General features: G+C 35.2%; 3 protein-coding genes and 1 long non-coding RNA gene across 5 annotated transcripts; 3 read left to right on the top strand and 1 right to left on the bottom strand.

Moving 5' to 3' along the window:
• Positions 1-2236: 2236 nt before the first annotated feature.
• On the top strand, positions 2237-3184 carry LOC142556551 (uncharacterized). Its single transcript, XR_012822649.1, has 3 exons — positions 2237-2368; positions 2452-2883; positions 3022-3184. It is a non-coding gene; the product is annotated as an uncharacterized LOC142556551 (long non-coding RNA).
• Positions 3185-4614: 1430 nt separating this feature from the next.
• On the bottom strand, positions 4615-9612 carry LOC142555185 (serrate RNA effector molecule-like). Its single transcript, XM_075665912.1, is given in 13 exon segments — positions 4615-5024; positions 5107-5147; positions 5150-5285; positions 5439-5665; positions 5737-5785; positions 5861-6652; positions 6743-6811; positions 6960-7007; positions 7088-7162; positions 7323-7397; positions 7841-7898; positions 8084-8196; positions 9077-9612. Coding segments are annotated over 13 exon segments (2214 nt in total). The 5' UTR covers positions 9547-9612; the 3' UTR covers positions 4615-4963.
• Positions 9613-17263: 7651 nt separating this feature from the next.
• Positions 17264-20612, top strand: LOC142555184 (uncharacterized). Its single transcript, XM_075665911.1, is given in 4 exon segments — positions 17264-17742; positions 19228-19319; positions 19321-19556; positions 20258-20612. Coding segments are annotated over 4 exon segments (684 nt in total). The 5' UTR covers positions 17264-17582; the 3' UTR covers positions 20454-20612.
• A 2285-nt stretch (positions 20613-22897) lies between these two features.
• Positions 22898-26875, top strand: LOC142555183 (uncharacterized). Of its 2 annotated transcripts, XM_075665909.1 has the most exons (9): positions 22898-22949; positions 23403-23913; positions 24543-24633; positions 24780-24925; positions 25075-25318; positions 25406-25510; positions 25666-25848; positions 25989-26193; positions 26306-26875. In XM_075665909.1, the coding sequence occupies exons 2-9, from the start codon at positions 23468-23470 to the stop codon at positions 26794-26796; spliced, it is 1911 nt and encodes a 636-aa protein (XP_075522024.1). In that variant the 5' UTR covers positions 22898-22949; positions 23403-23467; the 3' UTR covers positions 26797-26875. The 2 variants fall into 2 exon arrangements, with proteins under 2 accessions (XP_075522024.1, XP_075522023.1); XM_075665908.1 differs by having other exon boundaries at positions 25075-25510.
• Positions 26876-27272: the final 397 nt, after the last annotated feature.

The raw sequence follows: 27272 nt of genomic DNA, 5'->3' as shown, positions 1-27272 counted from the left end.
CTGAGTATTGATCCATTCATATGTTAATATCAACCACCTTATTAACATTCTTTTTGTATTCATCATGTTTTGGTTTCAGCCGGTTATTTACTCACCCCCGTTTCACTTGGTGATGAAGATGCTCGGATATTGGTAATTTATCCTGTTGTTTTATATTACAAGAATAGTAATTTAATTTGAACTTGTTCTCTGTGCAAATTTTGTAACGTTTATCAGGAAAAGTAATATTTTAGATCTTTATGTTGGTCTGCTTTTGGTTTTGATCCCGTATGTTCTCGTATTTTTGTAAAAGTACAATGACTCGGAGGATTTCAACTAAAACGTGGCTGCTCTCTCGAGACCCGGCGACTATTACTAAATCCAAATATTCATCCAAGTTATTGTGCATTTTCCAAAACATGACAACACACATCACTAAAATCAAAAGGCAGGCAACATACAGGATGAAAATGCTAATTTTTCCAATATTTATCGATCTTATCTTTAAAAAATTCTAAATTTCATTTAAAGTCATAAAATGTTGATCGTGTGCAAAGCAAAGCTAGAACTAGAGGTTGTGTAACTCAGTATACCACAAGCAAAAAACGTAGAATATCTGAAACGAAGCTCGGCACGTTTGAAGAAGCTTCGCGGCCGAAAGCGACTAGACAAGATGGTACGTACATTTGTACAAAAATGGTTATTACTTAAATGATATTTTTTGGGATTGAAAATACTAATCTATCTGAAATCCGTGTGTCATGCATTGATATTTTTTCCTCCTCTATTATTTTTTTAATTCAGATAAAACAGAAGTCCAGGAATTGGGTTCAATGTTGACATGCCAATATTGTGATGCAAAAAAATTCGAATTTGAAAGCGTAACATTTTGTTGTGACAATGGAAAAATTAGATTGGCAGAAACAGACATACCAGATGAGCTATATATGCTCTTTTCCGATAATGTCTCAAGAGAAGCAGTTGGTTTTCGTAAAAAAACTAGAGCTGACAATAGCATATTTGCTTGCGCTTCTTTTGGAGTTATCATGGATAAAGAATTAGTATCTTCCATTCTGTGGTATTTACACGTTCCGGGGTCAGATTTTCCACACACTTCCTCCTTTGATTCCTCATGATGACAGACCATCGTATTTCCAACTGTATTTCTGGGATAATACGAATGAATTGAACAATAGATTGAATGTTTTGGACAATGCAGATCTCTCAGGAGATACTATGGAGCTGTTGATTGGAGTTATGGAAAAGAATCCATATGCTCAATTATTACGAAGAATAAATGATTTTCCTTCTGTTAAAGATTTAACTCTTCAGATCTGTAAGGATGCATGTTTATATCCACGATGTTATAATACTCCTACTGCTGATCAAGTTGCTGCAATTTGGGTTAACATATTCCTAATATATTATAACGTATTGTTATAATACGTTGAAGGAAATAATCCTAATATTCCGTATGACGGAGATATAATCATCCACGGTACAAATGGACGTCAACATAGAATCAAACATTATTATGGGTGCTATGATGCATTACAGTACCCCCTGTTGTTCCCAAAAGGAGAAAATGGTTGGCATCAATACATCCCCAAATTCAAAGATGGGAATGCAAATCTTCAGCATCAACAAGAAATTTTGCAAGGGGAAGATTTCTCATCATTGGATTCAATACTAGGAAGAGAACAAACATGTATAATTTAACACTTTTTTATGCGTATTTCTCATTTTGTCCTTTGTTAAAAATATTCCAAAGCAAGCCATTTTCGTTATATTGTTAATGTATTTTTTGATATTTCCATTTTTACTCAGAATAACGTAAAAATTATTTGTGTATAAACTTAAATATATCCAACGCTATTTATCAATTTTAATCATTCTATTTAGCATTGCTGCAAGAATTTAATTTATGAAGCTGAAGGTAATTTCTTTCGAAGCCAAGGACTTGATCTCATGGTATAATCTATAGTAAATTTTAATCTACACTTCATTTATATTATCGTGAAATAATATTCACACCTTTAGAATGTCATTATTTTGTACACATGAACAGGTTGGAAACTGATCAAAATAACAACAACTTGGATATGATGTATATGGAAAAGATGGTATCAAGTTCGAAGACTGTCATTATTGCACAGTTACAAAAGGAAATACATACTTTAACAGAGGTATACATGATTTGATCTTGTCCTTATCTACATCATTAGCATATAAATTCTTAACAAGCAATAGGTTGCAGTATTTCAAAGATTGAGAACAAATCAACCCCATGGTATGAAGCATGTCAAAACTGTCTGAAAGCAATCACAAAAACAACTGAAGGAAACAATTGCGTCCACTGCATCGACTTCAACATTAAGATCATTCCAAGGCTTATAAGATGATAATCACTAGCACCATATAATTACAAATAAGATAATTAAATATTTACAACATACAATGAAATATAAACAGGTATCGTTTATCATTAACTGTACAAAAAAATGATTTGATGGCAAGGATTACTTTGTTTGAGGATATTGCTGCGATATTGATAAGCTTCCAAGTACGAGAGTTCATTGACAAGACATTGAAGGTAACATATTTCGTAATATAACAACAGTTCATCTTCAATTTCACATCGATAAAAAATAGCATTTCTTAATTTCAGGATGAAATACCTAAACAATATCTCCAACAACTTGAGGAGCAAAATACTGTCAGACACAAATTCTTGTTTAAGTTAGACAACAATGTAAAACAAAATAATGGTACAAGTGTCCATCATAGCGGAAGAATTGGTGACAGATAAAAAAATACAAGCCAACTCCGAAGATGTTAAGAAAAGGAAGAATACTTCAGTTTTAAGTTCAAAGGAAAAAAATAGTTCACCACATACCAGAAAAAGTAAGGAAAAAAGGTCAACATAACAAGAGCACAGAGAAGCTGAAAATCCAATCAAGTGACCTAGGAGATGAAGAGAAGCTATCAACATTCACTCACAGAAGCCGTAAACAAGCTAAAATCCCAGAGACACCAGAAAAGCAAGATATAAAGATAAAAAAGGAAAAACTATGAAGGGTTGTAATATTGTCTATTTATAAACTTTGAAAATAATCTATTTTGCAATAAAATATTATTATCTTTATTATTGTGCCTATTGTTTATATTATCGATAATATACGTTTACAACCTTACTTACTATCCCCACGTGCAACGCACGTGTCTTTACCTAGTTTTCTAGAAATATACCTAAGTGGATCCAGGAACTATTCATGAAATATGGGCAAACAACTATTATTTGTCTAGATGATACATTCTAGAGCTCTATTTTTTCAGTGCATCACCAAAACTAGTCGGAAAAGGTTCACACGAAGCTTTCCACGACATCAAGCTAAGTAGACCATACATGAATATTCAGAAGTTCATAAAGGATCCTAGAGAATGAAACACCTCTTATTTCATCACTCACTGAAGATATTACCTCCACCAAAAAAGCAAGAGGACTATAGATAGGCAAAAACTTGTGTGAGACGGTCTCACGAGTCGTATTTTGTGAGACAGATCTCTTATTTGGGTCATCCATGAAAAAATATTACTTTTTATTCTAAGAGTATTACTTTTTATTATTAATATCGGTAGGGTTGATCTGTCTCACAGATAAAGATTCGTGAGACCGTCTCACAAGAGACATACTCTTATAGATATGTGTCACAGAGATGGACAAAATCATGTTTTCATTTATGTTTTATCAAAATTCTGTAAATGAATATTTTTTGTTGAAAACTATGACATGAAAGACTAAAAGTTTGGCATAAAATATATTTGAAAATTTAAGAGACAAAATCATGTTTTCATTTATGTTTTATCAAAATTCTGTAAATGAATATTTTTTGTTGAAAACTATAACATGAAAGACTAAAAGTTTGGCATAAAATATATTTGAAAATTTAAGAAATTTTCTGTAGAATAGCAAGCTGCTGGGAGTAAATAAACTCTCCAAAAATTCGGTGACATAGCTCATGTGAGAAGATGGATATAAGAAATATGCCCAGAATGCCCGAATTAGGAAGAGCAAGAATTTTGTAAGGGTTTTCGGTCCAAATTTGACCGAAAACATACTACGGAGAAAGTCCAAGTGGTTAGAGACCATTTATGTGTATAGGGAGAGGGATCTGGGATAAAATTTCATCTCGATGGAATTCTCAACCTGACCGACTCGACCCAACATAATATTAGAATAAGAGATGCACTATGCCCTTCATTTATTTAACAAAATTTATCCTATAATTTGTAATTTATGTATTTTGTAATTTGTATCCGGAACATTTTAATCTCATGTGTTTCTAATTGAATGTTTTTTTTTTTTTACTTTAGAAATACAAGTTTCTAAATAGTATTTTTTAAAAATAAAAACAATTTTTTTTTTAGTTTTTTGAACAAAAACTCGACAAGGAAAAAATATATATTAGGATATCATCTCTCTACCCTACGGGATCCCCAATATTCTGGTCCCGACACGTGATGGGGATGGGATTGGAAGAAAAAAAACACAAGCCTACTAGAACCGTGCACTGTTTTTTTTTTATTGCCCTACTACAGCTATATTGGATTTCTGCTAGAAATATTTCACCGACATCGATGAAATTTCATCGATTTTTCCACAAACACGAAAGGATTTGATTCACTAAAGGAGATTGTAATAACTCAATCATATGTCTACTAACTAATAAGATATTACATGAACAGAACAGTGTGAACACCTATTTCCTCCCATGATAACATGGGCGAAGGCGAGGGCGAAAAATAATTCAGTAAATTTTTTGACAACGCCAAAAGCTCTAGCAAAATCTCAATAAATAAGGATTCAATAACAGAAGTATGGGAAGAACGGTGAGACGGGTTGCTTCCTTTTCCATGTCGGGATGACTTGAATCACGGCAGTTGATTCGATATTATTTGGCCATTGATTAACCAAATAGTGAATCTACAAACTCCTGTAATCAATTACGGTGACTTCGTCTTCAGGTGCATCCAGGTCATTATAGCTGCAACATTGTTAGATATGGGTAAGGTAAGAATAAAACGTAATTCAAAATCTGTTTTCGCTACTCAAAATCTAAACTGAACCTTCTGAGACGTCGAGGATCCTGTCGAAATGTTGGGGGTAATGCAATTATGGGGCAGGTCCACCTAACTGGGGACCTGACCTTCCATTTCTACCACCTTCAAATGGGGATGGGCCTCCATGGTCTCGCAACATGCGCATCGCTACTTCAGGAGGGGCGGGAACAAAAGGCCCAAGCGGACTGCAATCCATTATTATATATACCCGCAAACAAAAATATAAAAATGAAATATGAATGTCATGATAATCATTTCGATTACAAGGGAGAATATATAAACCTCAGAAGAAAGAGGGAAAAATGTAATTTTCATGGGGCAAGGGGAAAAGGCCTTACCCCGCACCAGGAACAGGCATCAATAAAGGTGGAGCTATGTCTGAAGGGAAGGAAGCCACAGCTATGCCTTGCCCTCCAAAAGCATCAAATATTGGTTCATCACCATTGCTTCCCGGGGCACCATCATTGTTGGATGAAAAATCCCCTGACTGAAGTTCGTCAGATCTATCAAAAGGATTTTCATCACGTTCTCGGCGGCCAGGTCCACGCCTATGAGGCTTCTCCTTCTACAAAGACATGCCAATAACTTGTGACAGTGTACCATAAAGGAATTATGGTGCTCATGAATAAATCATACCGGAAAAGATGGTTGCATGATAGGAGTCCCTCCAGGTGCATTTTCGTCACTGTAATAAATGACAGTTATAAACCTCAAGCAGATTGCCAAATAAATTGACACAGTACAATTAGTGCACACTTACTCCATGTAGTTCTGGAAATATAATTCTTCACGCACTTTTGATGTCAGTTCCATTACCACTTCAGGATGTTTTAACTTCAAATGTTTGTGAACAAACTCAGCAGCATGGAAGAGCTTTGTACAACCCTTTGCTCCACATCCATACTTCCATCCATATTTTTCATCTCTAATTTTGCGAACATGGGGATCCAAAGCTTCAGTAGCCGCAACATCTATCTTCTCCTTTGCAGTCATTATTTCCAATAGATCCAAACTCTTCAGTCTCTCTTGCCAGTGGGAATCCAATTTGTTCTCCCAATCCTTCCCATTTGCATCTGCATTCTTGCCATCAATTCTAACATGCCGGAGACCTTTGGCTTCATTTGATTCAATCAATCCATAATAATCAAGCCCATGAATGCGCCAGAGATAAGTGAGAAGAGTGTCTAGAAGCTCAATTCCCTCAAGACCCTTAATCGTACTTAAGCCACGTATAATAATGACTGGACCACTTGAGCTGCTGTGGGTTTTATCTCTACTCATTCTATCATTATCAGCTCGGCATAAAACATTATCTTCGATCCCCTTTTCTGCATCAAGCTTCCTAACAAGAGACTGTGTTCGTTCAACATCAACCTGTATTCTTCTCGGCTCAGAACTGATGGGATGAGCCTTTGGGGCAGCCAAGAGATCAGAATCCTTAGCACCAACCCGACCATGCCGTCTTCGTTTGCCACCCACATCTGCATCATCATCAGAATTAGGTTCACCGGACTGTTCTGCCCGGTTTGAAGAAGGATTGAAGCTAGGACCTCTGCTCACATAGAAAAGTTATTCACATTAATTCAACAAAACATAATAAGTAATGTGCCTTAAATATGGAAACATCATGAGATTATCTTACAAATCCAAGGTCCCATTCTGCAGATCAAGCTGAAAATCCTTGGCCAACTTCTTTGCAACTTCATTCCTCCTACGATGAAGATGCTTCAGAAAAATCAAATGCAAACCAGGAATACAAGAACTTAAGAAACAGGCATCTAGTAAGCAGTCCACAAGATTCATGAAATGTATCAAATGGCCTAAAGTAAACTTAAAAAAAATAAACATTATATGCTAACCGTTCTATGACAGCAAGTAAGTTTGTTGGATGATATTTATCTTTCAACCTGAACAAGCAAAGAGACTGAGAGAAGAGGCACAAAAAGCTGGATAAATATTGTAAAATGAAGACAAAGATTATCTGTACCATTCTTCATCTTTATGTGCATTAAAATAAGCTCTTTTCTGAGTTGATATGTACTCTGACTTGTATTCTTGATACCTGATCATGCTCAGCATATTAGTTTCATATTATTATTATTATTATTATTAGAAATAAAAGGAAGTGTAACAAAAATGAAAGGAAATAACAAGCATAGAATAAATAGAAAAATATGAAATAAGTTTGAACTGCCATAAAACCGACACATTCAAAGTCTGACCTGCGCTCAGCTTCAGTTGGCAGAATATCATCTTCAAGCTCCTGAATGAACTGCTTATAAGACATCATTCCTTCCCTGAAAAGACAACTCTATGTCATTTTATCTAGCTTAAGGTATAAAGCCATACACCATATCCCAAACAAATTTTCTTAAGAAATATGATTAGCTTAAATTCAGATCCACATGTATATCCAAATTGGCAAAGCTAAACCTTCTGAAACACCCGTTCTAAAGGTTAAAAAAGAGCCACATAAAATTTACGAAGACCTTGATAACAATATTATCAGCTCTTAATACAAATAAAGAATGCAGGTTCATACTCAAACAAAGTTCACTTCTTCAATTTTCATGTGTTAATTCAATTTACCAGTGTCATCTAGCTAGCTAATCAGCACTCAAGAGTCCACAAATGATAGAAAGACAGCAACTTACATACAACTGGACACATATTGAAGCTGAGAATGATGACGAATGCGCAAAGTCAGACAAATCAACATTCCAAAAGAATGTAATTATACCTTTGGGGTCCGCCAGCAGGGAAAGCATCAGCAAAACCTCCACGACCTGGATCCCAATCTGCAGGAAAAATACAGTAAAAAATGAAGATATGATCAAACCAATAGAATTATCTAGGAAAACCACAAAATATAATACACAAAAACCGACCCACAGAAACATGAATGGCCAAGGAACAAAACAATCTGTTGTTCTCGTAAAGAATAAAGGCAAAATTTTAAAGTCTATCACCACTATAGGACCACCTTGATAGCCTCCAGATGACCGGCCCATATGTCGTCCATGAGGCCTTTCATCCAAATAACCAGGTCTACCCCCCATCTCACGGTCGTATCCACCAGGATAATCATATGCAAACCTGAACAAAAAAGCTCTATTACACCCACACTAGAAATCATGATCAGAAGTCCCAAGTTGCAAAACAAAAGAAAAAACAATAAAAAAAAAGAAAGCATTTCTCAATCAAAAACATTACTTAGCAAGCACACACACAAAAAATATGCCAAAAACTGGATCCAGATATGATGACTATGCATGGCATCCGAATATCCAAATCATAATTTTCTCACGTAGGTCATTTAAGATCGGAACAGCTGAATTCAGTATTGATTGATGCCTCCGTTCCATATGGAGGCAATACGGACAAGAGTAGTGGGTTCTGATATAACAGTGGCAATAGCGAGTTTTCTTCCATCCGCCACTGGATATATGATACACATGAAATTCACATTGCAATGGCTATCATGTTATAACTTATTGCTAGCAGTCAAACCTGTACTTGTCTAGAGGAATAACGGCATTTTAACAGCAGCAATTTAACTACTATATTTTCTTATTATAGTACTTATAGTTAACGAATTCATGCTTGTCTGATGTTCTAGTTTATTAAAAAAATTCTGTTGCAGCCATCACCACGGTGCACTAAAACTTGGAACTCAGAAATTTCCCAGCAGCCTCCGCCCAAATCACAAAACAACAAGTTAGAAGACAACTAAAGGGGACACAGCTAATGCAATAATAATCAGGAACAAAAATGGCACCGACACCCAACTTATACCATAATTTCAAACCTAAACCAGTGACTTCACCACAAGAGTTACTATTCAATCAAAAGATCATATTTTTTTACCATCCAAAGATAGTGTGAATCTGCTATAGTTTTTGAAAGAAACAACTAAACTAGTATACTGACATGGCCCTCCAACTGTGCGCACAAATTTTATATCCGGGAAGCTCACCTTCGATCACCATGCCCAAACCCTCCTCTAGGACTACCTCTCCTTCCTTCATATCCATCGCCTCTCCTCCTTTTATACGGTGGAAAAGGAGGAGACCGCCGAGGTGGAGGCGAGTGAGGCCCTCCTCCACGTCGTTCTCTATAAGGGGGTGGTGGAGGACTGGGACTCGGCCTGCCCCGCTTGTGATAATCCCTCTCTCGGGGCGGCGGAGGCGAGCGATTCCGATCATAGAATTCACGCCGCGGCGGTCGATCAAAATCCCTGTCTTCGCGCCGTTCTCGAGAGCTACGGTCACGCTCTCTAATGCCTCTGCGCGGCTGCGTAGGAGGAGGAGGAGGAGGCGATGACGCGGCGTCCGCGGTAGCGTCGGGAAGGTCAGTGGTGGTGGGTTTGGTGCTGTTGGTGGTGTCGGGGTTCTCTTCTGGTCGATGATCGAGGTTTTCTTCGGTAGCATTCAAGACTTCAGCCATGGCGATCAGAATTGCAGCAAAACCCTAATTCCAGGACCGCGAAGAATGCGAGATCTGAGGTCTCAAGAGATATGGATAATATGTTATCCTGTTAAATTACCTTTATAGCCTTCCACTTGTCTGCTAAAATATAAGAACAGGGGCATTCTTTTTATACAAAAATGTTCAACATGTTTGAAACAAAATAAGATTTATTTTTCGAATAAGGCCTGATTTTATAAGAATTTGATATATTTTTACCTTCACAAATCGTAAAAAAAAATTAGAAAAATATTGCATATTGACAACCGATGCACACACAATAATGTATAAAATATGGAATAAATATAATTGTCTTCAGGGAGTATGTTTGACAGGTAATAAGGCTGCAGATCAATTGATCTGGCACACAAATTTTTCGAACCAGCTTAGAAAAATGTTTATTTCGAATTCGAGTCGAACTCTGTTTAATTATTTTTCGAGTTGAATTCAAACCCAAAATATTTGCTCCATTGTTCACGTGCTGCATTGTAAACTTTTATTTAATTTTTTATATTTATTTTTTATTATATTACACAATATATGTTAGGACCAGGACCAGGACCATATATGTTTGTAGAGGAAGGTGAACAAACACCTAAACTTTTCTGTTTTCTTCTCCGCGATGTATAACAAACAACTAAAGGAATTTTAATTGAGTAAGTCTCTTGTGAGACCGTCTCACGAATCTTTATCTGTGAGACGGATCAATCCTACCGATATTCACAATAAAAAGTAATACTCTTATCATAAAAAGTAATATTTTTCATGGATGACCTACATAAGAGATCTGTTTCACAAAATACGATTCATGAGATCATCTCACACAAGTTTTTTTCATTTTAATTTTGATGGGACAAGTTCGTATCACTGATTAGTTAGCTTTATATATAATGGATCACACATAGCACACACATGCAGAAATAAAATAATAACGTGGAGAAATCCCCCTCAGATAGGTCCATAGGAAAAGAAATACAATATAATCACAATACAGATAAACAGTGAATAAATAATGAAATCTATATATATATATACGAATTGGTGTGCAGGGTATCATGAGCACCGCCTACGTGGCGGTGCATGATTGGTCAGCCTTTTTTTAAAAAAACAAAACAAAAAATTTTGTGTGGTTGTGGGCGTGTCACGTAGGCAGGCGCCCACAGGTGTGCAGGAAAAGAGTGTGCAGGATATCATTGCTATATATACATATACATATATATATACATGTATATGTATATAGCCTAGAGTCTTCTAAATATTCTTTTCCCTGCCATCAAATCTTCACATCTCCAAACAAACAATCCCCACTGAGGTCGAGGAGTGAGGAAGTGAGCCAACGTCCAATATGTTTGAAATAACATAAATCAAATGATTTCAACAATTATATTGCACGATAAATGTTAGGATCATATATGTATTTTGAATATATGAATAAACAGTTGAACTTTCCTGATTTTTCTTTTGTGAAATATTACTCAAGTTTTTTATTGAATGCTAGGTACAACAAATAACTAAAGAAATTTGAATAGTACGGGAAAAAATGTATTGAACTTAGTGAACTGATATAGGCAACTGAATGGATGAATAGCGATGATCATCAAGGAATGACAGTAAGTAAATAAAAAGAAAGTGCACAAATTTGTTTCTGAAAATTCGAGGACTAGGACGTCTACGTCTCTCATTCTTCATTTGCAGGAAGCATTCCACTAGAATATTTTGATCAGTACAATTTCTTTTATAGACCCACTTTTGCTAGGTCTAAAAACCCTAAAAATTAAGTTGCAACTTCTATTAGACTTTATACACGGTTATTTTTTTCTTTCAAAATTAGGCTTCTGACAGCTTACAAAAGACTCACTACAACAAATAATCTCGATTACAAAAAAATGAGTGTGTAAAATAAGGTGTACATAATTGATCATTTATGATCAGATAAGTGGGTTGTTCAACGTGTGGTGAAGATAAATCTTGAGAAAGATTGCAAATTCTTGAGAATGTCTTTGTGTGTGCAAAAGATCGGTAGACTGAAACGAAGAATGTTTTGATCTCTTTATAGACGATGTTTCCAATTTTAACATTTTCTTGAATGGCACACAACTGTATTGATTAGCCAAATTATTTTCGAGAATGACATGTGTCATTGTCTCCATAATAAAAACTGTGTGAGACGTTAAATATCCTTTAACGCTATTTGGATTCGACAATAAATTACTCTTTACATGTGTTAGATGCGAGAGAATGATATTTTAATAATTTGTCTTATATGGGAACATTCTCAAATTAAACTCTAATATATCTGGTCGGTGTCCACAGAATGTTTAGCTAGCAAGGTCTGAAGGTACCATAAAATCATTCCGGTTGAATGCATTCTCTAAGATAACCAAACCAGACAGCTTGAGTTCTTCTAGAGTTGTAGTCCGGATGAATGTAAAAGTACAAGTTCATGAGAGTCCGGCTCGGACTTTAATTAGTTATATGCAACTGGCAATATGTTTGTTATCACCAAAACGTGCTCAAATTTTATTTGACAATAAATATACTATTAAGAATAACACTCTTACTCCAACTTCACTAATCCTAATATTTTGAATGTTACTATTTTATTGAGTCAGTGATTTCTATAAAATCGATGCATATAAACGTAAACTCTCCTTTAGCTCCTCGATCTTTGATATTTCAGACACTCCTATCATGGGGCAACTGTTCAACGGAAGGCTGTGCAATTGAATTTTAGATGATTTATAAAAAAAAATGAGTATATTCTCTTTCTTTTTTTCTAGTTTTATTTATTCTATTTGTTTTTCATTTCCATGGTTTGACTATTGAAGACTTAATGGCTGCTGTGGGGGCTTTATTGCCTGAGATGTGATTTTAACATTTTATTTATATTTTTTTGAATTTTTTTTATCTTTATTTTTAATTTTCAATATGTTCTTCGAAGAAAATAAATTGCTGAATATTTATTTTGAGTGGAATAGCTGTTGAATTTGTGCAATTTTTCGTGGGGTTTACAATTTCACATATTGAATACAGGAATGTTTTGCGCCTCCTTGGTCTTGAGCATAAATTGAATCCAAAAAAATACCATGTGTTGGAAAATAGGCTTTGGCCCAATTAATATTCGGAAAATAATCCATATGAGCTCTGTTTGAACTTTATCAGAAAATTAAAATCTATGTTTTGAGTAGATAATTTTAGAATATTAATTTGGTCAAAATCGATTTGATATAAATGATAAATTAATTTTCGAATATATCCCATTAAAGGCCCAACAATAAAATATATGGAATGTGTAGTTGTCTTTTGTGAATTTGTCGCACATTGTGATTTTATAGAAAACGACTTGGTTTTTGCATTATAAAACATAGGCTTTGGGTGGCTTGATTTGTTTGTTTATGTCATGGCTTGATTTGAGATTTGAACCCTATTGATTTGGCTTTAACATTGAGTCGTGTTTGAGAAAATGTGTCCTTGAATTAGACCCTAAATTAAATTTATAGTAATCGCCATGTAGGTGCCACATGGATGTGAACTGAAAGGCACGCGAGTGCCACATAGACAAATTATGCTTGTGTGGCCATGTGATCCACATAGATGCCACATCTGCTCTATGTGAAAATCCACTATGAAGGTTCATAACCCTTCAATGTAAAGACATGAATGAAAATGGCTTGTCTTTTCATGTATGTCATATTATCTAAAGGTTGTAGGCATTCATAAAAAACACACGACTTTCCAACATTTATTACCTCTAGCCATTGAACTTTGAAGGACGCATTGAAAAGTACTTGAATGATCTTCTTATGCTTGAAAGTCTTCCAAGCACTCTAGACATCACTATAGATTGTGTAAGTAATTTTTGGAGGTTTTGGTGCTTAGGGAACCCAAACGCTATTATTTATAGGCAACTCGTAACCACCATCGAGTAAATTTGAATTGATTGTGGCTTATCAGGATGTGATTCTTTATCTTTCAAAAATATGTTAAACTTATAAAGATAGAATTTTGCACATCTAATATTTTCAAATTTATGAACATTAGATAATATTAAGGGTTTGCATAATTAAATCTTAGTAATTATCATATGGGCCACTTGATATGATAAAATTTGGTATCAAATTAAAATCTTTTTAGCATTCTTCCATTTGACCCATATATATCTCATCATTCACTAAAGAAGTAAAAAAAACACATGAATCAAGGCGATGGGTCCCATAAAAGTGATTTTTATATTCTACGTGTCACAATATATCGCGTTACTCAACAATATAATTTAATGAATAAATCTTGTGCTTATTCAAGGTCCATCTTTATTGATATTTCTCAAATCAATGAATGTGTACACAATAAAAGAAAAATGGCAAAATATCATAACGTAGTTTCATTAATAACAGAATTGTTCTTACAACAAAAATTACATAGAAGAATGAAGTCTCACTCTTTCTACATGATCATTAAATTTATATGGTGGCATGTGTTTGGTCACTGGATCATCAATCATCAATTCAATGTTAATGTTTTTAATAACAACTATCTTATCTTTAACATGTTCTCTTATGACTAAGTATTTAATGTCGATATATTTGCTTCGATTTTCACTTTTGTTATTCTTAGTAGTAAAACAGTAACTAAATTGTTACAATATATTCTCATTAGCCTAGAAATAGAAATAGAATCCACGACTCTAAGCCTGAAGTGAAACTCTCCATTCATACATGTGAAGTAGTCTCAAAACAATATACGAACAAAGCCTCCATAGGGGAAATAACAGTCAAATATTTCTCTGCACTTCTCCAAGACACATCTCCACCAATTAGCAAGAAAACATATCATAAAGTTGATTTTCGTGAATCAATGGAGCCAGCATAGTCTGAATCAGGGTAACCAGTCACTTTCAAATTATCATTTCGTAAAAATATAAACATGCAGTCTTTGGTCCCTATAAGATACATCGTCACTTTCTTTGCATATTTTCAGTGGTTTCAATTCGTCTTACTTAAGCATGCATGTCCGATATCTATCCAATGGAGTAAACACTTACACCTGACTGGAAAGAATCCATCAAATTTGTGGGCCCAGTCACAAGTGGTCATCCAATGATATGTCTAGTATCTAAAGAGTTGGAGGACTCCAACATGATACATCCACTACTCTGATCCAAGAGGTGGGCCGAGATACGCCAGATGTCGAAGCCATTAATATCACAGTGAGTCAGAGGCTAATAATCAGAGTAGAAAATCCAAGTGTAACAACCCTCTCCAGAATCATCTCAAAATCATACATAGAATTCGGCATGACGCTAGATAAATAAAGGCGAGAATAACCTCCTCAATGTCGACAAAGTTAATTGGTTGTATTGATGGGTCAACAAAGTTGAATAATAAATGCAGTGTACAAGATTGACATATGCAGTGGTTGGGTAGTAAAATAATAATTGTAGCTGAAAACGAGTATACAAACGCGTTTTCACACGGACGAGAAGTTCGTTCTGAAATCATCACATTTTCAAGTTCTTATCTCAACTCAATACATTCTTATTTGAGTGCTTAGTTCTATAATATTTTTGAGAAATTTTGTTCTCCTGTATTAAGAGAGTGTGTATTCTCTTTGGAAACACAATGAGTGAGTTGTAGACCATAAAATATTATAGTGGAATTCTTTTCATCTTACCCATGGTTTTTACCATAATAATTTTAGGGGTTTTTCACGTAAATCTCGGTGTCCAATTTATTCTTTATTTTCATATTTATTATCTCAAATTGCCGCACATGGGACCAACAAGTGGTATCAGAGCTTTGTTTTAAAATTTCTTAAAATTCTGAGTATGCTCTGTGGTTGCAAGCTTAGACTGATCTTCACATCAGAAAAGTTTTTTTTGAGATTTTTTATTAAGGCGAGATTATTTTGTCCAGTTTATTAAAATTTTTATAGACATTTTAAGAGTTTGAGCGCAATCAAAGATCATATACTTCATCGCTCATCAAGTATGCATTCAATAGAAAGATATCCGATCATTTGAGATCATCGTGCTGCTAAATCATATTGTTTTATTTACATCAGTAACATGTTGGTTATTCAATTAATACTGCTGTCTGGTGAACCGAGGGTTCTTAAAATCCAAAAGTTTAAAGTGATCACTAAGAGTTTTCCATGACAGGTAGTGTGATAAGTCCTATTGGAGTGAGCTGTTGCAAATGATTTTGTAAAGCCAAAGTCTTTTAGTGAAATCCTTCCTGCAGAGGAAGAAGGGGTGACGTAAGAGTGTTTTCTTCGAACATCCATAAAAAACTTTGTGCCTTTACTTTTCACAAGCTCTTACATTTCTAACCATATATTGTTGATTAGAATGCCAACCGTTTGAAACTATCATTAGAAATATTGAACCGTTTTTCGCACTTTTCAAGTGGTTCATATTTCTTATCGTTTGAGAAAAACTTTCAACCGCCTAACAACGGTTGAAAACAAATTTAAAAAGCAAATATTTTCAAAGAGTTTATTCACCCCTCTAAACTCTTTCAAGATCCCAACATTATGGATTCCGGTGCGACATGGCACATGAAGTCTCAAAGAGAATGGTTTGATCATTATGAACCAGCTCAGGAGAATCTGTATTTATAGGAAATGATCATGCCTTGACAATTATTGGGGTCGGTACTATCAAAATAAAAATGTTTGATGACACCATTCGCACCATATATGAGGTATGACATGTGAAGGGACTAAAAAAAATCTTTTGTCCTTGGGCAATTGGATGATATCGAGTGCAAAACTCGTATCGAGAACGAGATCATGAAAATTATAAAAGGCGCTCTTGTGGTTATGAATGCAGAAAAAGTTGCTGCAAATCTATATGTACTTTTGGGAGAAACACACAAAGAAGTGAAACTAGATGTTGCATCAATTGGTTCAGGAGCATAGAAAGCTCGGGCATATGTCAGAATGAGGGTTGAAAATTCTCTCAGAATGGAAGCTGCTTACGAGGCTTACAAAAGTGTCATTATCTTTTGTGTACATTGTGTTTTTAGTAAACAACACAGATTAAAGTTTGACACTTCCAATGCCCAAAGAAAAAAAGCATATTGGAGCTTATTCATTCGGATGTTTGGCAAGCACCGGTTGTATCCCTAGGAGGAGCGAGATACTTTGTCTCATTCATTGATAATTTCTCTAGGAGATGTTAGGTGTATCTAATCAAGAAGAAATAAGATGTTTTCTCGATATTCAAATATTTCAAAGCGTGGGTTGAACTTGATTATGAAAAGAAAATCAAATGTCTGAGGACTGAAAATGGAAATGAATATACCAGTGATGAATTTGATGTATTTTGTCAATACGAGGACATCAAAATATAAGTGAAACATGGGGTTGAAGCAGTTGCTGACATTCAGAAATTCTTTTACGTGTGATTACTCGTGAGATTCGTTCCGCCTAATGGGCCAATTGACATCACAGGGTACTGCGTTGCCCCTTGTGTCCACTCATCGTTCAATATGTGGTTTGATCCGTTGTAACATCCATAAATTATATTGTATACAGTTACTGACATGATTCGTCCCTTCTAAAAAAGCGCGACCCATTGACATCAACATGGTACTTCCCATTATGTCCACCCAACGCTAGAGTTGGCGCTTTTGTGACATCTATAAATTCTTTTGTGTGCGGTTACTCACGAAATTCATCCCACCTAAAGGATTCACAATCCGACCCATTGACACTAGTAAAATATCGTTCATGAAATGAGACTCGCGACTGCTATATTATCAAGAAATAAAATTACATACGGGAAATTACCTGCTCCACCTAATTTTTCCAAAATAAAATAGAACACACACTTACCAATTTGCCTGTATTCAGATTTCTCTCCAAAATCTCGTACATACCTGAATTATTTTTCCATATAAAATGTATAAATTTATAATTTGAAGCACCTGAAAATCCCTAGCAACCGCTATAGTTTGTTGATTCGCGGATAATTGGATCGGCGAGTAAATTCAAGAAAAAGCGGGGAATCGGCAATGGAAGCTGGGAAATTCAGTATAACTGCCGAAGATTTGTCGACGATCGGCGGCATAGCTACGGTGTCTCTGCTGCATTCTTTCATTCCAACCCACTGGCTGCCATTCTCCATTGTGGGCCGCGCGCAGAAATGGACCCTTTCTCGTACTCTCCTAGTCAGTGAGTAATGCTTTAATTATTGGTTTTGTTTTGGTTATTTATGGAACTTAGGGTTTTTGTTTATTTTATTTTTGCGAAGAATCTTGAGAAATATATGATTTTGTTAATGTTAGGGAAAAGGGGTCTTCTGGGTTTTTGATTCTTTTGTAAAATCTGGTGGTGTATTTCTTGGTTATTCGAAGGAGAAAAGGGTAAAAAATGATTTCTTATAAGATTTAGTTAGTACAGGGAAATTGTGAGCTGTTTTATGTTCATGGACTTCTTTTCTTGGATTTTTGGTGTGTGCATGCATGTTGTTAACGAAATCTGAAAATATGTTCAAATGGGGAGATCCCCCTGCCGCCTACGGGCCCAACATTATCGAGAAGCGGTCGCCTCTCCTCTTTCCTCAGATATAAACTTTGGACATGCGTGATGTGTAAGCTTCGCCAAGAAGAGCATCGAGGGGAACCGAAATTGAAAATTTTGGGGAACTATTCTCGTTCTGCCACCGGTTTGGCAAACATTACATCAAGCTACCATTTCAAGAAAATTTAAGGAGTCGCCCGGCTTGTCGTCTACCCGCACCAGACATTTATTGTATGGAAACTAGTCAGTCATTGCTATGAATGCAGAACTAGTGTCCACTGTCCAGTTTAGATTGAATTTGATGTTCTGAAATAATCTGGATGATCATGTGTTGTTTAAGCATGGGGTTCTTGTGAAAAGTAACATACTTGTAGATCTTATGCTTTTATTTTCAGAAATTGTATCGGTGTTTGCTTGTATCTCGTGCTATTTTCTGATCACTGAAGCTGATCTTTTCACTCTAATTCGCTTTTCACACACAAACCTTGTTGAACTCGAATCAAGACCCAGGTTTTGATGAACTAACTGCTCTACTATTTGGCTCTTTGCCATATTGGTGTAATTTTTGTTCTTCCTCAAAGAGATTTATGGAATTGCATTCTGTAATTTGAAAGATAAGAAATATAAGGAAGAACTAGCAGCATAAACGCACTTCTGCTAGAAATTATATTATGAAAACCGGTACTTCGTTTAAAATCAGTTGATAATAATAGCAAGCTTTTTACTTAAGCTACAAAGTTTTGATGCATCTAGAACTTAACCTTCTTCTGATTTAATGGACAAAAGCTACACATTCTTAAAGACATGTAGGCAGACGACAGGAGCATTGAATTAGTTAATCTTCCCTATGTGGTATCTTCTAAAAGTTGGTGATGAAATGCCACAATTTTGCTGGACCTCGCTGCATTAATCTTTCTTATTACTTTGATGATGATTATATAGTTGGTTTACGACAAAAATATACATTTACAATCCTCAGTTTCGGTGCTCTTATCACATCTGACTAGTCATTATTTTTCTCAGGACTAATCCTTTAATTGGGATGATTTCATAAATATAATCCCGATTATGCCAAATTTTGATATATAATTAGGTTTCATAGTTTTAGTGGTCTGTTAACCAGTTCCTGGTCTGCAGCTGCATTTGGAGCTGTATTACATGTGATATCCACTTCGCTGCTTGGTATAACAGCAATCACCATATCAAACACTATAGCAGGAGAGGAAACCTGTGCATAAACTTGCATCTTTGTTACTCGTTATTCTTGGTGGCAGTTACATAATAATGTTTCTGTCTGGAAAGGGTGGTCACAGTCATTCTCACAACCAACCTATGGAAAAAATGGCGGTTGCCGGTCTTGTTCTTGTCCCTGCATTATCTCCTTGTGCTACCACTCTTCCAGTTTTCCTTGCTGTTGGAAACTCATCATCGATGATGGTACTTGCCATCATTGTTCTGTTATTCAGGTATCATTTTGCTTTTTAATTTGTAGTTTTTGCTTACATTGTTAAACTTTTTTGTAGTAACCGCACGAGCCTATGAGTCTGCCATTAGAAAGATAAATATACTAAAAGTATGACAAATACCAAATAAACTATTTAGTTGTGGCTACTACAATAAATGGTTTATGGTCATTTTATTACATACTTATGGCCAGTTTTTTGCCTTGCAGCGATGATCTGTTTCTACTGGCTCTAGATCTCCTTTTTCAAATGTGTTCCGATGTCATTTTCATGTATTTATTTGAATGACTGCGTTTGATCATGCATCTAAGTAAATGACACCGTAGAGCTATTGGTTTCCAGGACATTTGCCTTGAGGTCAAGACACACTGTGGTCCAAAAGTGTGCATCAGATTTTGATTTATAACAGGACCATGAGATTTGAAATGTTTTTCCTCCTGTGTGATCAATGACTATCGTTTGGAGACGATCTTACCTTTAGTCCATTTGTATTTGTGCAGGGAAACTATTGTTATTTTTCTGTCTTTCATAGCATTTAATTTTTAAGGTTATCATGGTAACACAGGTGTCTAAACAAGTTTCGTCAATAACCTGACGTATAGATTTTGATGCTAAATTTGGCAATATTATGACTACCTATATAACTTGGTATTATCTTGTCACAAAAACGCTAGGCTTACTACATTATGATATTGTTTTTGCAGCACGATTATGGTGATGACCTCACTAGTCGCACTCTCGTTCTATGGTGCGAGTCAGCTCAAGTTCCACTGGGTAGAACGGTATGACAAGCTTCTTTTAGGTTCAGTTCTCTGTCTGGTCGGAGTTTTGACCCTTATTTTCCATGATCACGATGGAGATGCTGGACATCATCAGCATAGGAAACTCATCACTCTGTGAGCGTTACGATCTCTTATTTTGTCTTATTCTGTTCCAATTCGCGAAAAATACAAAGAATGTTATGTTTTAGGACCGAGCTAGCAATGTAAAACTTCCTTTCTTGATATACGGACCACACTGTGATGAATATTAATTTCTTCAAGTTCTTGCTTTTCGTTACCTATTTCATGTTTTATATTGCAAAAATGTCATTTAAACTAGCGATGAATCATATGTTTAATAATGATCAAGGCACTTTTAAACCAGGTGACGATGTGAACATAATTTTAAATTTAAAACAATAGCTTCAGTGTTTATGTCATCACATTGCAGCAGCTCATTCACATGAAATCAAACATCTAGACATATTCGTAAGTTTGCATCGGTTCTATTAAAAGATATCAATCTCGGTCAAAAATTGAAATCAGAGACATAAAAGGAAATACAAAAACATACATATCCTTAAAATCCATAGGGAAAAAAACATATTTTGTCTCAGTTGACTCTGAACATGAGAAATTCTAGAGGGCCACTCTTTGGTCTACATAATTTCCTCCAACTCTCCCATGCATTCCCCCTCCACCAGCTTTCGAAGTTCACCAGAATTCAGCGCAGATTCGCTCCAATTCTTGACATAAAAAGATTGACATTTTAAAACTAGATGAGATAGCTTGCAAAACCGATTGATCTCCGGAGAAAAATCTGGATTCCCATCCACTGATTTTTTTGAGTAATCTTTCTCGCAAACTATAAAATTGAATCTGCTTACTCCTAAGAGAGTACGTGAGTAGCCCCCATGTAGAGACATTCTAATTTGTATATATATATATAAAAATCATTTTTTTGCAATATAATATGCACTAAAATATTATTATACATTCATCATATCGTACTAGATTATATTATATTTTCCATAATTTTTTACTTCACACAACTTTCCATACGTTTATTCTTATTTATCCTTTATTTAATTATTTTAACTATCATTAACATTTTTGCAACTTACTAAAATTTAATTATTGAAACATATTTCATAATTAAATATAGGCAAAAACTTTTGTGAGACAGTCTCACATGTCGTATTTTGTGAGACATATATCTTATTTGGGTCATCCATATTACTTTTTATACTAAGAGTATTATTTTTTATTGTGAATATCGGTAGGGTTGACCCGTCTCACAGATAAAGTTTCGTGAAACCGTCTCACAAGAGACCTACTCTTAAATATATTATGTATATGGATTGGATCGTTTGTATTTTGCACGTCTTGAATAATTTTGTTGTTGTCGAAACGCCGTATTGGGAGTTGAAAAGTGTAACAAACCAAAACTAAAATAAAATACAAAACAATATTTGACAGGTGGGGATATATCTAATAAGATAACAATGATCTAATTGCTGCATAAAAGTGATAATAAATAGTAAAAATTAATAAGGATGCATTAATATTTTTTTTAAAAAAAGACACGGTTTCGTCAAGCATAATAAAATAAAATATATGCTTACACTCACACGCTAAAAATAAATTTGGCGTTGGAATGATCATACCACTCACGGTGTTTCCAAAGAGAACACACACTCTCCTAATTATACAGGAGAACAAACACCACACAAACGTTATAGAACTAACCACTCAAATGACATAAGATGAGAGAAAACTCGATGAAATGCTAATATGAAATAAAATAAAGGAGTTCTATTTATAGAGTTCCCTCATTACCATGAAACTCGTTTCCATCTTTTTCCCAACAAGTGATCCGCAACCACTGCATTAATTTTGCCGACATTTTTCTGGCTCATTATATTGCGGTAATAAGAATGCTACTTAGATAGTAAGCAACTTTGTATTTTAAGAGTCAACCAAACATGTTGAGGTTGATCGTCATATTACTCGACATCATGACTAGAAGTAGCATCTTTATTTACAATTTGAACGATCTGTTTTATTATGATCTAGCTTAATTCAAACTCAAATTATTATATTGATCCAGTTTGTTAATTGGATTTACTTAATATATTGTTTCACTGCTGTTTACTTTGCTAAAAACTAATAGAAGTTTATTTTATTTTAAACAAAATCTCAATACCCTTATTTCCCCCCTTTTTTATATAAAAAATACAAGAAAATAGTGATAGCTTACAACCTCAATCTCAACGCCAAGTATGTAAAAGTTTATTCATTTATTTTTCAAAAAACACACTGAAACGCATATTTTTTTATCCCAATATTGTTCAAAAAACTCGTGTGGATATTCTTATGTTTCCCATATACATGCATGTCCTCTCTCACTGTGTGTGTGTATGAGAACATTTTCCGGTAAAGGATTGATTAATACGTGATTTCTCAATGTGGATAATCCATAATTAATTTTATCCAAAAAAACATTTAGTGGAACATATAATTCTAATGTACCGACTTTAACGTCTCTGATGCTATAAATAACCCAAACTTTGCACGACTAATCTTCACTTACTCCTTTTTATCTTTACGTTTTCTTTTCTTTTTTTCCTCTCAGGTGAGTATTTGCTCTTACTTTCCCCTCAATTTGTTCTATCTTTTTATAAATATTAATGAGTTTTGCTTCATTATCCAACCTTTCCTTAATCAGCTTGTGAAATCATAAAATTTTAAAAACTAGTTTTAACTCAAACAAGATCGTTTTGCTCGGGCGAATCCGAGTTTGCGTTCGATGTCGCAATATCTGAACCTCAGAAGGGTTTCATTCCATGACAAAAATCTGTCGATTAAAATTTTGAAGTGCTATATTTATTACACTTTCTTTCAGTTTTTACGTCCACATATTGTGTCTGAAAATATGTATTATGTTTATATAGAGTGCACTTTCTTTTCAGTTTATTAATAATTTTAAGAAATAAGATAAATGATTGCACGTAAGGTTTTTGGATGTTATTATATTTTTATTGTTAATTCTATATGCTAAAATTTTTAATTGAACTTGTTTTTTCAGAATTCAAACCAGGTCAACTAATTCAGACCAATAGGAACATAGTTAATTAGTTGACCTATCGAACAATGAAGACAACATTCATATACCTCCCAACACTGGGACTCCTTGCCCTCCTCCTCCTCCTCCGGGTCGAAGCCACGACCCGTGGACCGAAACCGACCCCCGTGTACAAGGACCCGACGCGATCCATCAAGGAGAGGATAGAGGACCTGATGAGTCAGATGACTCTGAAGGAGAAAATATCACAGATGGCCCAGATAGAGATCACAGATCTGACCGCGGAGATCATGCGAGATCACGCCATTGGAAGCGTCCTCAGCGGCGGAGGCAGCACCCCTCGGGAGCGTGCCACGGCGAAGGACTGGGTGGATATGGTGAATAACTTTCAAAACGGGTCGTTGTCGAGTAGGCTTGGGGTTCCCATGATCTATGGGATCGATGCTGTGCATGGACACAATAATGTATATAAAGCAACTATTTTCCCTCATAATGTGGGACTTGGTTGCACAAGGTTGGTACATTAAATTTTATTTTAAGTATTAGTTTATAAATTATTTGAGATATTATTCTCTCTAAAATATAAAAAATTAAATAAGTTATTTGACTATTTCTTATCCGTTTAAAATAAATTTGGTTAATCATAACTTATTTTTTAAAATCTTATTTTAACATTTTAAAAATATCTCTAAACGTTTTCAAAAAATATCTCAAAAATTTTTATTTGCATCATTTTTCATAGTTCCACATATTTGTTTTAAAAAAATATGATAATGAAAAGATCTTATAAATGCTTTATCCTATTTAATGTATATATTTTTACATCTTGTTTTTAAGACAATGACTTAGGTTGCGTTCAGATCGATAAATTTCAAATATATTCAAGTATATTTTTTGTTGTTTATAGAATTAAGATAAGAAATTTCAAACATGTTTATATAGTATTTTATGTTAATTTGATTTCAAAATCACCCATCAATAAAGTCGTTTGAAATCCATGCTTAATTTTTTCTGGTAACTGGACTCTATGTATTTCAATCAAATATCGTCATGTTTTATGAATTTCTATATTCATATAAAGTTTTCAAAATAATTTGATCTGTGAATTTAAGCTAAATGGTGCATGTGATTGATGATGTAGAGAGAGCCAGAGCTTGTTAGGAGAATTGGCGCAGCCACAGCCCTTGAAGCTAGAGCCACCGGAATTCCCTATGTCTTTGCTCCTTGTATAGCCGTATGTATACTTTATCGATGTTTTCAAGAAGATTAAACGTGAAATTTGGATATTTTTTTACGTTTTTTCTGATATTCCCATCGTGGTTTCACAAGAAATAAAATTTAAGCTAACTAAGTTTCGCTTCGAAAATTATGGTTTTATAGGTATGTAGAAATCCAAAATGGGGCAGATGTTATGAGAGTTACAGTGAGGAGCACGAGATTGTGGAACAAATGACAGATATCATCAATGGTTTACAGGGAGAAATCCCTCCCCATACCAAAAAGGGTGTCCCCTATCTCGGTGGCAAGTAAGTTTCTTAATCATGTTTTTCGAGCTATCCGTCTATAAAAAAGAATTTTTGCAGCTCGTAAGCTCCTAAAATAGTTTATAAGATGTATGAGTTTATAACGATTTTCTTGCTTACTTGGCTAATCTGTGGTTGTTTTTTGAAAATAGAGACAAGGTTTTGGCTTGTGCCAAGCACTTTGTCGGTGATGGAGGGACGGTTAATGGGATAAATGAGAACAATACAATCATTGATTGGCAAGGATTACTCAGACTTCACATGCCCGGATACTATCAATCCATAATCAAGGGTGTTTCCACTATCATGGTCTCTTTCTCAAGTTGGAACGGAGTGAAAATGCACGCGAATCGCAATCTCATCACTCACTTCCTCAAGGGCACTCTTAGATTCAGGGTATGTATAGTTTGGGATGGACTCAAGGATCTATTTGAATCGTTTAATCGTCTTGTGCTAATTTTGCGATGTTTTGGAATTTACCAGGGATTCGTGATCTCAGATTGGCAAGGAGTAGACAAGCTTACTTTTCCCATACATGCAAATTACTCAGACTCCCTTTTGAAAGCAGTAAATGCTGGCATTGACATGGTTAGTGTGACTTGCTTCAATTCAAAAAATATATCACAAAACTTGTTACGTACCTGCATGTGTTTTTATAGGGAAGAAATTTGTAGTTTAACATCGTGATCGATGCAGTATGTTGAAGCGATTAAACGTGGATGTTAATGTGTCGAAAAATACAGGTGATGGTTCCTTACAACTATACCGAGTTCACCGACATTTTGATGTCCCATGTGAAGAACAACCGGATCCCGGTGAGCAGGATTGATGATGCTGTTAGAAGGATTCTGAGGGTTAAATTCACTGCGGGGCTTTTCGAGAACCCTATGGCTGATTATAGCTTTGTTCAGTATCTTGGGAGCCAGGTGACCACTTTATTCCCCTCTTCTTCAACTTGTTCTCTTGAGATTTATTGGAGAAATTGCCAATAGCCCTTTTCTTCTAATCCCCAAGAAACATTAAAAACTACAATTTTTAAATGCTTTTTTACTACATAATTGGGCAGGCTCATAGGGATTTGGCAAGAGAGGCAGTAAGAAAATCACTGGTTCTCTTGAAAAATGGACAAAAGGGTGATGGCCCTGTAATTCCACTCCCTAAGACGACATCAAGAATCTTAGTTGCTGGAACACATGCCAACAATCTCGGACTTCAATGTGGTGGCTGGACTGTCACTTGGCAAGGACTTAACACCACCAATCTCACAGCAGGTTAAATATACATACATAAATATTGTCGTTTCGATACATAAATCGAGCTAAGCCAGACATAGTCCAACAATGATTTCATTCTTTGACATGACAATCTTCTCTTTTGAATTAGGGTCCACCATACTAAACGGAATATCGTCAGCAGTCGATCCCAGTACTGAAATAGTGTACTCAGAAAACCCCGACATCGATTTCGTCAAGGAAAACAAGTTCTCATATGCCATTGTTGTTGTGGGAGAGCCACCTTATGCAGAAACAGCTGGAGACAACACAAACCTAACCATTCCTGAACCAGGACTAACTACATTAAAGAATGTGTGTGACCATGCCAAATGTGTTGTCGTTCTGGTTTCCGGTCGTCCTTTGGTAATCGAGCCTTATCTTGGAACGATAGATGCTCTGGTGGCAGCATGGCTGCCCGGATCCGAGGGCCAGGGGGTGGCAGATGTGCTGTTTGGGGACTACGGCTTCACCGGAAAGTTGGCGAGGACTTGGTTCAAGAATGTGGATCAGCTTCCGATGAACGTTGGGGATGAGAATTATGATCCATTGTTTGGCTTTGGTTTTGGAATTGAGACTGAACCTGTTGGAGCAAATAATTAGATAGGGTTTAGTGCTGTTTCGAGGTTGCTTGTATATCTTTATGCAACTGAAGAACAGAGTTAAATGTATATTGTAAAAAGTGTGTGTATATATATTGTATAAATAAATTGTGCTAACACAAATAGTGTTGTAAATATCATTCATTGAATTATATAACAAAATTATTATGCAAATTAAATAGCAAAATTTTTTCTTGCCTATGTTATTAGCGGTGCTTATTAATAATTTCATAATACCTTGAATAATTTTAAAATATATCATAAATTTTTAAATGAACTAAAGAATTCACTGAAATTATTATTTATCGGTGTAAATACAGTCACATGGTATAGGAACGAGTGCTTACTGTTTTACCAAAAGCTATAGTTCTTTTATATCGTACATCAGCTAAATTAGTACCAAGTTTCGATTGTTCTACACAACATAGAGTATTATTGCATCCAACAATCTCTCTCCCAATAATTGCACTCTTTGCC

The sequence above is a fragment of the Primulina tabacum genome, chromosome 9 (genome assembly GCF_025594145.1).
Source record: "Primulina tabacum isolate GXHZ01 chromosome 9, ASM2559414v2, whole genome shotgun sequence".
Classification (NCBI taxonomy): Eukaryota; Viridiplantae; Streptophyta; class Magnoliopsida; order Lamiales; family Gesneriaceae; genus Primulina; species Primulina tabacum.
Note: the sequence above shows the minus strand (reverse complement) of the source record. Positions and strands in the feature narration are given on the sequence as shown.